At 36.4% G+C, this 11,262-nt stretch overlaps 1 protein-coding gene across 1 annotated transcript in view; it reads left to right on the forward strand.

Moving 5' to 3' along the window:
• The window catches only part of SPG11 (spastic paraplegia 11 (autosomal recessive)), a gene marked incomplete at its 5' end in the record, with an annotated part of 46,782 nt that overhangs the window by 12,614 nt on the left and 22,906 nt on the right, over nucleotides 1-11,262 (forward strand). Inside the window, 11 exons of the mRNA XM_019533196.1 lie at nucleotides 65-136; nucleotides 584-711; nucleotides 1,511-1,689; nucleotides 2,131-2,344; nucleotides 2,868-3,071; nucleotides 4,246-4,352; nucleotides 5,227-5,372; nucleotides 5,898-6,059; nucleotides 6,846-6,912; nucleotides 7,423-7,588; nucleotides 10,308-10,536. Of these exons, the coding sequence (XP_019388741.1) occupies nucleotides 65-136; nucleotides 584-711; nucleotides 1,511-1,689; nucleotides 2,131-2,344; nucleotides 2,868-3,071; nucleotides 4,246-4,352; nucleotides 5,227-5,372; nucleotides 5,898-6,059; nucleotides 6,846-6,912; nucleotides 7,423-7,588; nucleotides 10,308-10,536 (1,674 nt within the window). The remainder of the gene's footprint in view (nucleotides 1-64; nucleotides 137-583; nucleotides 712-1,510; nucleotides 1,690-2,130; nucleotides 2,345-2,867; nucleotides 3,072-4,245; nucleotides 4,353-5,226; nucleotides 5,373-5,897; nucleotides 6,060-6,845; nucleotides 6,913-7,422; nucleotides 7,589-10,307; nucleotides 10,537-11,262) is intronic.

Here is an 11,262-nt window from a genome sequence, read left to right on the forward strand (position 1 = left end):
TGTATCCATGTGCAGAATTTATATTAGCCTGTGAAGGAAATCTCTCTCTCTCTCTCTCTTATAGGGTTTTGATGTGAAGGAGCAGTTGCATAAGATATGTCTGCACACTATTGATAAAAATATACGGGATTTGCTGGTAAGTGAAAGAATAATTTTTTCGCTCGTCCACTAAATTATTAGCGCTTAAGAGACTCTGTGTAGAATAAATGCTGTTTCCTATCCCCGGGCTGGCCTGATACAAACACTTCGGTTTTTGCCCCATTTCCATGGAACAGCCTTAGAAATTTGCCATTGCCGTGTCTTTTCTGTCTCTTTTTTACATCTGCAGTTGAAGTGATGTTTCTTTACCCTGGTGTAGTTTTCTTCTTCACAAGTTGAAATCCTGGCCCTAGTAAAGTCAGTTTTGGAACTCTCATTGATTTGATAGGTGCCATGCTTTTTTTTCTTACATTTATTTACACCCCTGCAAGTTTTTTTCCCATAGATTATTTCTATCTCAATAGCACCCAACTCCTTTTTATGTGAGCACTAACTTGTAAAGTAGAATTGCAGTCACAGGTAACTTGTTAAATTTGCCTTCAAGGTGGGAGTACTGCAAGAAGAAAACTATTTTTCTGAAAAAGAAAAGAAAATGATAGATTTTGTTCATCAGGTTGAAAGCTTTTATTCAGGATCCTTCCAGGAAAATAGAGAGAGGCACTCACTTTCCAGGTAATGCAGCTTCACTTTATTATTGCAAATTAACAGTATTGTTAAGCTTTTAAACATGCTAAGAACTATGAATCAGGCTTGTATTCGGCATGCTTTGCTATGCTGACAAACGTAGACTCTTGGGATTGTCCAAGTGCAATATCATGTGGGTTCGTCAGTACTGTGGAAAGTACTACACGAGATTGAAAGCTGATTGCTGCTCTCAGGAATGCAAGAATTGTGACTATAGTGTAAAATCTTTGCATACTGCGCATGGCTAAATATTTTCAGCTTTATGAGGGCTTTTGCCAATGTCACAACAATAAGATAAATACATGTGAATGTAAATAAAATAGTAACAGCAATGCGTACTACCTTAAATAACTAGGGAATTGTGCTAAAATGTAAAAATGTTAAAGCCTTACGGCACATGCAGTATGGTATTTCAGCTTATTTTTGTTGGACACAATCAGTGGCAGTTAATCATCGTTACCTTACTTTTTCCCTGAAATAACGCACATTAAGAGGCTTTTAAATATCTGATTCATTATAAAATATTCCTGTTATGGTTCATGTGCCTGTTGTATCAGTTGTTACTATACTGAATATTTACTGCTATACCTAGTGGAGTTAACCAGCCTTCTTTCCCCTTTACGCTACTTTATTCAAGGCACTAGCAAAATTTTGATTGAAGATATAAAATCTAATTTCTATGGACACTTTTCAAACACAAAGTTGATTAACTCTCTTGTTAACATTACTGGTGTTATAAACTGTGGTTTAATATGAAAACATATTAATGAGTGAATATTGCTGTCAGTTTTAGGAACTGGAGAAAGGAAGAAGATCTCTCCAGTCACACAGCTGTTCTGAGCACATTTTTAAATTTTGACAAGCATCGGATTAACAACAAAGATCACAGGGTTATGTTAAACTGGGCTCAATGGTGGGATCCACTCACTCAAGAGATGATACTTCTTCCTAAAAAATCACCAGAAGGCAAGTATTCCAACATGAGTGAACTGCACATTGAAAACTGAGGTGACTTTGCAGCCATATGTGACATGGGTGTAGATGTAACACATTACGAGTGAGGTTTACTTATTTTTTGCTGTTGCAAAGTAAAGACATGTTTATGAGTGTCAGGGCAAAAACTCCAATAAATTTTAGAGTTCATCCAACCATAAAAATATACTCAGGAGGATCAGAGGGCAAGGAAAAGGTTAAAAGGGCTTCCCAAAATAGTTTGCTATTTATAGCAAATGACATGTATTAGTGTTCTCTGCAGCCTATTACATTGCAGTACTTTCACTAGTAAAGTTTTACATAGTTATGGCACTGCCTTTAACTCAAAGAAAGTTACCTATTTACAAGGTATGTATATTAGCTACAAGTTTCAGTATTGCCTCAGCAAGTTGTCATTGTGTGTTTAAAATTCAGACTTCAAGTCCTGTGATTCTGAAGTTCTTTGGATGCACATAACAGCCCAGCATGACTGGCTTAGCATTTGCTCATGGATTGAAGAGTCACTTCCACACAACAGGCAGACCTTATGTCAACAAGCTAACTGGCCTCCTCTGACACCAGATATCATTGACCAGAACACACTATGCAGCAGCTACGTAAGAAATGAAATATTAGACAAGCTGGCAAGGTAAGTGTCCCCATGGCGTTCACACTAGGCTTACATTCCTGGAGAACCAGACTCTTGGGATATAAAAGCATAATTGTGTGAAGTTTAAGATGTACAATGCCATACAAAAAAAAGAAATATATTTATTTAGATGGTATGAATCAGCTGAAAAGTATGGGTTCAATCCCATAGTCTCTGCACACCCAGACTTCTCACTGAATGCAGTAGGAGTTTTGGGAGCACAAGAAATACACAACCAATGCACGGATCTTATGCATAAAAGATGTTTCTGTTGTCCATTTTATCTGTGCTGAGGAAATCCAGAAATATGCAATATTTCATGTCCCTCCCACAATGAATAATAACACCCTTATGTGGTGCTGTGAAAGCATTGTAAGCAAATGTATTTCGCATGTTATAGTTGCTTCTGCAATACACTATGCAATATAATTAGAATTCCTGTTGTGTTCAGCCTCCACATCTGTGAAAGCTACAAGTGCTTAATAATATATGTTTGTATGTAATGTTTCTTTTTCCTTGATAGAAATGGAATTTTTGTCCCATCTGAGCAAGATGATTTTGAACTGCTCCTCCTAAGATTGACCCACACTGGAGGAATAATGCAAAATCCACACCCTGTTCCAAAATACAGTACTGCAAGTGGTTTGGACTTCCATACCTGTTTCATCCTTTACTGTTTAGAGTATAGTCTGCAATATCTGCTGTACACTTATTTAGACTATTACAGGTACAATTATTTGATATATTTGCCAGAAAAAAAGTGTTTATATTCTGATAATTTTTAAAAATGAAAGCTAGTAAAATACAATTTAGATAGCAAGTGATGAAATTTTCAAGAATAACAGTTCTTGTTATCTGACAAAAAGAACGATTTAAAGATTGTCAGAGCAGTAATGACTTCAAGAAAAATTTGGAAGGAGGTGTATTGTGCTTTGAACTGAAGCTTTGTCCCATGGCAGGTACTGTAATGCCTTGACAGTAATTAGCGTGGCCCTTGAAAGCTCAACTCTGACACTTGAGTATCTCTTGCTGTCTGATGTTGAAGCTTTCTTTGTGTTATGATTGATATGGTGACGGTTTGCATGTTCCTTAATATTTAAGGAAGAGCATTATTACTGTGACCATTTGAAACACTGCAATGATTTAAGTAATAGAATCTTAATATGGAACTAAATAGCAGTGCTATTTAGAACCTGTCCAGTTTGGGCCCAGCTATGACTAAAATTTTGACATGTTAACTAGTGAATTTGCTGCAGAATTGCATGTCAAGGTTAGTTGTGTTTTGAGAAGAGAGAAGGCTATTTGCTTTAGGATTATTCTCCCAGCCATCACTTTTGATGTAGGAAGCAAATAGTATCTTGGCAACAGATGCTGTTCTGACAGAACAAATATTTTCTAGCAGTTCTTGGAGAGAATGGTTGATGAAACAAATGAGAAGAAGACATTGAGGGTGGGAAGCAAGTTAATGTGTGGGATGAAGCAAACAGTGGGATGAGGGCAAACGTAATCAAAGATAAGTTATTGAAAATCCTTTCAACAAAAGCTGTTCAATTTGAATGATACATTCTGACATATGAATGAAAGTTAGTCAGGTATTTACAATGGTAATGTAAATTGTAAGATTCAGGGATTGTTGCTTACCCAAAAATTTAAAATGTGTTAAATCTATACTGACTGAAGTGGAGCTACAGTAGCATTGTAATTGTTTAAACAAAGGTGTAAGGGTGGGATAGAGAAAACTCTGCAAATCAATTCAATGAAACAAGGTTTTCATAAAAATTCAGGTTCTTTAAAAGCTTCAGGTGCAGAGCTCTACTTCTATGATTGGTGCTGGGTTGACAGCCCTAGAGACTGTTCAGTTTGTTATATTCACAATGCTACTATTTTTGTCTTATTTTCAGTTTAACTCCTTCGAATTGCCCTATTTTGGATAACAAGGAACTGCATGAAGCTCACCCCTGGTTTGAATTTCTAGTGCAGTGTCGAGGGGTTGCCAGTAACCCAAGAGGTAGGAGCCTGGCCTTGTTAAGTGACTGTCAAGTGGGAGGGTGTTAGCTAAACACTTGGGGGAGCTAAGATTAATTTTCTGCTCCTTGTGGGACCTTGAGCAAGTCAAGTAGCCTCTCTGCGCGAGTCCTTTATCAGTAAAATGAGGAATACAATGTTTCACAAAGGGTGTCCAGGATAAAGATATGAGGGATTCAAATGCTGCAGTGGTGAGAGTCTTGTAAGTACCTGAGAGAGATTATGTACCATTGAAAATGCTGATGAATACCTTAGTAGAAGTCTAAATAGCAACAGAACAAAGATGTGTTCACTGTGAGTTAACTTACCTGCAATCTTTTACGTTATACATTCCTTATCCAGGAATATCAACATTAATCAGTCAATATCACTAAGAAAGTTCTTGACTTATTCACGTATTTCTAAAAATCCCATCCATCTTTTATAGCACCAAGCATTTTATCAGTGTTTAACCAATTGTGAATAAATGCAAATAAACCCTTTATTCAAGGTTTATTTTTTCAAAAATGTCTCTGCTGTAGAGTTAAAAAAAAAACTGATTTATGACACAAAGTAAAATACTAGACCTGATTTTCATAGATTTCATAGATTTTCAGGGTTGGAAGGTACCCCAGCAGATCAAGTCCAACCCCCTATGTAGACTAAATTCCTATTTGAGCACAATGAGAATTTTACATAAATTAAGAAGAGTCTATAATTCCATCTGTTGACATGTGCATAAAACTAAGAAGAAAATTGCTTGACTTAAATAAACCTTAACCTTTTTTCTTAAATATGAAATGATTTTAAACTTATAATTTAATAATGTCATTAAATCATTGCTTTTATTGGACAAAAACCTCACTTCTTTTTTCTAGATCCAAAGATGATTTTTCAGGCTAGTCTTGCAAATGCTCAGATCTTGATTCCTAGTAATCAAGCCAGCGTCAGCAGCATGCTGCTGGAAGGTCGTACGCTTTTAGCTCTTGCAACTACAATGTATGCACCTGGAGGTATTGATCAGGTAATGTCTATAATGGCTAACTAACCTTATGCTACTTGTCTCTGGAAATCTACTGCTATGATATGCAAAATGAAAGGGGATGTTGTCTTAACATGATTCAGACTAACAGGGAAATGCCACTGAATTGTTTCTTGATACATAGCTTGAAAATATACCTTTAGTATAATATCCTTCATTAACTGTAGCATAACTGAGGAGGGCACAAGTGAGGCAGCAGCGCCAGACACTGCATTTGTGGAGAGGGGAGGCAAAAACAAGCAGTGCCACAACGGCAGCTGATCACACTGGCACCACACAGTTGCCCCAGGAGCAAAGATGCACTACATTATGAAAAATAGACCAAATATTAGAGTATATTTAAAAATAATGGTTTATAATATCTGTTTAAAAAATGTTATGGTTTAGAAGTAAATAGCAAAATACAGTAGCCATGGGAATTGGCTCTCAAATCTTATTTTAAATTGTGTCTGTGTGCAAGTACTTTTATTTGTGAAATACTCTGTTTCTTTTCCTTTTTCAATATAGGTTCTTCAGAATGAAGATGCTGAAAAGCCTCTGAAGAAGGTGGATCCACAACTCTTAAAAATGGCACTGGCTCCTTACCCCAAACTTAGGGCTGCTCTCTTTCCCCAGTACACTTCTCATGGAATTCTTCCATCAGATATCTCACTCTATCATCTTGTTCAGGTACATGTAATGCATTGCAAACAAAGCTGCATGATACAGTAGAAATCAGAATGTGAGTGAAGTTCTATTTTGATCTGTGGACAGTTTGAATGTGTTTTTCTGACTTAGTTTAAGACTAATTAAACTTAAATTTTCTATCTGTTTTGTATTTTGTAGCTTATTTTTTAAATGTTTCATAGAGAAGATGAAGCACGTTCATTTTTTGGGGGTGGAAAAACTACTACCTTTAGCATCTTTTAGGCTGGCCTGATTACACAACAAAATACACAATAGTGTTCTATCATTTATTACTTCATGGGAGCTTGGGTTTCGGACTGACAGGGCTTTAAGGCATTAAGCCCAATACAAGTTTTCTTCTTAAAAAAGAAATGGCGTGTAAGGTTAGACTCCTGAAGTCTTTGTTTAAACACTTAACTAGGTTGCCTTTGTTGCATATTCAGGGCTTACACTGGATGGTGAAATGGCCCATTGATAGATTGAACCACTGTGTTCTAGAAAATCATTAGTCCCAGTAAAGCTGCAATTTAGCATAGTACTTGTGTACTCACCTTTCCATTTATTTCAGAGAGACTTAATTTTATGCTTAAAAGTACAATCACGCTGGTCCTGCATGAATTAAGAATAGGTACTTTCTAAAAACAACTGTCAGGGGTATTGACACTGTAGCCTCTTCAACAGCTTTACTCTCACCTGTTATAACTCCTTAAAAACATCTTAAAAATTTTTTTTAAACAACAGCAAACACTTTAAACTGTTTCCGAGTGTTATTTGTATCTACTTTTTCAGTCATTAGCACCATTTGATCCCACCAAGCTCTTTGGCTGGCAGTCAACAAATACTCTTGCCATTGCAGGTATGTAATGTTGCAATTTAAAATGGTTTTTTTAGGCTGTTTTGTATGAGGTAGTTTGTAGTGGGAATGCCCAATAGATCACTTAGTCCAATAAGCATTTCTTTTTGGAACGTTTCTTATGTTTAAAGGTTGTATTTTAAAGGAACATCATGGTGGTCTAGCTATAACAGCACTTTTTTGAAAGAGAAAGTTGGGAGCACATGAATATAACTGAAGTGCTTTTCTCTTCTAAAAACATCTTTAAAAGCAATCCTCTTTGAAATGTACTGATAACTGAGCAATATATTCCAAATTCTCACAGAAGGAAGATAAGAGACTATGAGGTTGGGTGACCTACTAAAATAGTGTCTCTAGTTGTACTGAAAGTCCAGTCATACTGGGAACCTCTATAGTTTAAAGCAGAGCTAACTTGATGCTTGATTTCCTCTTCAGTAGAAGTTGTTGAGTAGCAGAAATGCACCTTCCTTTTTGAAACTAAGTTTATATGCAGTTGTAATGCTTTGTTTCTAGACACCTCATGTGACTTTCCTCATTTCTCATCTCCTGAACTGGTAAACAAGTATGCTATAATGGAACGACTAGACTTTTCCTACTACTTGCACCATGGACGGCCATCGTTTGCTTTTGGCACTTTTTTAGTACAGCAGCTAGCAAAGAGCAAATCCCCAAAGCAGTTGTAAGTATTGAAATATAGGTAATAATGTGGCATATCCCCATACTAGAACACAGTTTAAGATGAGACACGGGACTGTCATTCTGTAAATAGTTCCAGCTTTCAAAATTTAAATTCTCATTTATTGTATTGTATTTAAAAACAAATGTGTGTTCATCAAAAAAATAAAAAGGAAGGTAAAGAATAGTGAAAATGAAAAATACAGATAAAATAGTTGGCTTGTCGAGTTAAGACCAATGAAGTTCATTTTTTAAATAGCTTTATGTACACAAGGCTAGAATGTAGAATTGGGTGTCTTTGTTTTTGTAGATAGTTGGGTCTGTGGTTGATAACATTAAGATTTGCTGTTTAACTAGTATGTTAGGTCTGGGTTTGTAAACCAAGGGTACACGGTATCCTCATGCATCTGCCAAAGTCAATTCGAGGGGGAGTACTCTGAGGATTTACGATTGCAGGACTAGGCTCTAACTTGAAAACCAGTTATAGATAAAAAGGAGAGAGCTGTTTTCCCCCTTTTTTCTTTCCCTGTGAACTGTAATTTCCCTGTTTTAACTACAGAAAAGAGAGGATATAATTAATTGAAGTCTGCCATCTGCAAAAAGAGTTAACAGTAATTGCAGTTATTAAATCTGCCTCTGCTTTCTTTAAAAAAAAACAAAAAACCTCTTCCTGCTTTTAATGTGGTTTTTTTGCCCTGTTACTCTGTGAAGGATTCACATGAGCAAATGGTAAAAGTTTCCATTAAGGGAAATGATAGAAAATGACTATCAGAAGACAGCTTCTAAACATGAGCTAGAGAAACACATTTTTATTTCCTGATCATTTTGGTTTGGTTGTCTATTTTTTTTTCTTAGAAATGAGGTTTCATATCAACTAGAAGCACGTGTTGACTGTATCCCTTTAAATTTGAATTATGCTTTGATGATATATAGGTGTTAATTTCTTCAGCCACCTTATATGATCCAAGGTTCTAGCTGCTTTTTTTCCTAGTATTTTACCTGGAAGAGTTACATTAGCAGGCGAACTTTAAAGGAAAAGGAGCATTTTTTCCCTATATAGAAAATGTAACAATATACAGGGGTTCAGGACATTTCCGAGAAAAAAATTCCTACCTGAGTGTAGTAGGAATATAAGGCTTTTCATTCTCAGCCTTCACTGTGACTTTTTATTTATGTAAATCAAGGTGAAGTTCCCACTGTGATCGGTTTTAATTTCCACTGGGCTATGAAACGATGAGATTAGAAGGAGTTCCAGAAAAGTGATGCTTAAGTCTTACAAGTTTCTAGGTTATTTGTATTTTGCACAGGATTTTCTGTTCACTGTTGGCAAGTAGTGCAGTCCCTCCATTTGGTAGAGTACAGTGTCAAAGCAATTATGATAGTACCATTTACCTGGGCCTGGGTTTTAGTGCAGAATGCTAATAGAAGGGGATTTGCTTAGCGACTATTTTCTTATAGTCTTCAAGTATCCTATGTACCCATGACCACTACAATTAAAATATAGATGCATTGTGAGTAGAGAGAGATGAAACAATTGTACCAGTTTAAAGGAGGAGGGGGAAGAAGGATTAACTGTGCTTCAGGCTGATGTGTTGTAACTGCTCCATACATCTCTTCTGTCCTACAGATGGAAGCTAAACTGTAGTAATTTACCCCTGAATGAAACCAGAGATACACATTTATTGTAGTTTAGTTTCTGCGTAGAGGATAGAGTGGACACATGAAAGAGTTGTAGAGGTTCAGCTTGATGTATGGTGACATGCAATTAAGCCACCCTGCCTTTTGAATTGGTGTAATTGTTCTGTCTGTTGGTACCCTGTATATAACAACTTTTGTGTCTGAAATGAGCTGTAGTTCAAACTTCCAGCATGTTGGAAGACCATTCTTGATAATTACTTCTGTGTACAAGCACAGTGAGAATGTCCTCCATCTTCAAGCCTATGGAGGTCTTTCTCGTGTGCCGAAGGAGAGAGCCAGGCTGCTGTTCTGCCTCTTGCCCTCAGAGGTGTTCTCCCACCCCAGTTCCTTGTCAGCGTGGATCCATTTGAACTGCACGGACAGAACTGCTCTTCCAGCAGTAGCTCCTAGAACCCTCCCTCCAACATGGAGGGACCCGGTGGGCCTTGGATTATAAAGCAGGGCAGCCTTAGGGTGGATGACACAGCTAACATTTAAAGGAACAGTCAACTGAAGTCGTGCCAGAAACAAATTTCTTTAACTAAACAAGTGAGAGTTCTTCCATGTTAATAATCTAAAACTCTTATTTGCCAGTTGCTATTTATGTCTTTTTTGTCTCTCTTGCACTTTTATCCATCTTGGACACTGTAAACCTGTGGCCTTTGTTTCAGGTTCCTCATAATGCAGGGTTTTGATTGTAAACTTTGCAAGATAATTTTTAATGTGTTTACATTAGACCTTATTTAACAAATACTATGAAATTTGCATTGCTCATTAGTTTTATAAAAGTTTTATTTAAATAAATTGCAAATTTCAAGTAAAATTTAATATTTTGATGTAGGACATTTATTTTCCTACCTGGGTTCAGTTTTGTCCTAAAATGGTGACTCCCAACTGGTAAATGTTTTCTGACACTACCAAAATCAGAAGTTCCACTGGTGATATTTTTACAGAATGATAAATGCTAACATGCAATGTGAATTTTTGTGCCTGAAATTTCAGTTAAAAACTGCATTGCAATGACTCTGACTTTTCCTTTGTTTCAGGATTCAGCAAGCAGGAAGTGAAGCCTATGCTTTAGCCCTTTCTTTCTTTTATGTACCATCCATAGGGGCAGCCTGTGTCTGCTTTCTAGAATTACTTGGGCTTGATAGCCTAAAACTCCGAGTTGATATTAAAGCTGCAAACCTAATTTTGAGCTTCAAGAGTAAAAATGAAGAGTCTCAGCACAGCACAATAAGAGAATCCTTGGGTAAAGTTTCTTTGTCCACCTTTTAAAACTGAATGGTATAAATAGGTATTAGGGAATGGCAGAGGGAATTGTTCCCGGTCTGAGTAATCTCTAAAATGAGTAGGGATAGCATATTTCCTTTGAGAAGTTAACAGCTTTGCCATTCTTAGGTGCCCTGTTCTCACTACTCTGCGAGGGAGGTCTGACTCAGGAATATGGGTGGCTGTGTGTCAGAAGAGCAGCCAGAACTAGAATAGCCTCCTAGTACAAAGTGAAATAACCTTTCAAAGTGATTACCTTGTTTGCTTAATATTATGATGTGATAAAAGGACTAGATAGAAGAAAATTGACAGATTTCTTTTTCTTTTGTACTTTAGTTTTTGTCTGAAAATTACAGAAAAAATTGTGCATTTAAACTTCATAGTAACTTTTTTTTTCTAGGAATACCTTTAGGAAACAGCCTTTTTAACTCTAGGTCCAGGCTGTTTTCACTTCTATTCAGGGAAGGTATTGGGTTTTTTCTTTTGCTCTCTTTCTGAAAAAGCTCTTTAAAACACATTTACTTGAGATTTACAGCAGCTTTTTTAGAAATGCCAAGGCTTGTATTAAAAAAAAAAAAAAAAAAGATGATGGGACTTAAGAGTCTGAGTGTTTAGCATCACTTTTGAAAGTGGAGCTCTTTTTTCTGTAAATGAATTAGGATCCTTTTTCAAAAATGTTTTAGTCTAATACCAAACTAGAGCTCCAGTGGTAACATTTTATTTTTATGA

Source organism: Crocodylus porosus, unplaced genomic scaffold (genome assembly GCF_001723895.1).
Source record: "Crocodylus porosus isolate Cpor-Errol unplaced genomic scaffold, CroPor_comp1, whole genome shotgun sequence".
In the NCBI taxonomy this organism is placed as follows: domain Eukaryota; kingdom Metazoa; phylum Chordata; order Crocodylia; family Crocodylidae; genus Crocodylus; species Crocodylus porosus.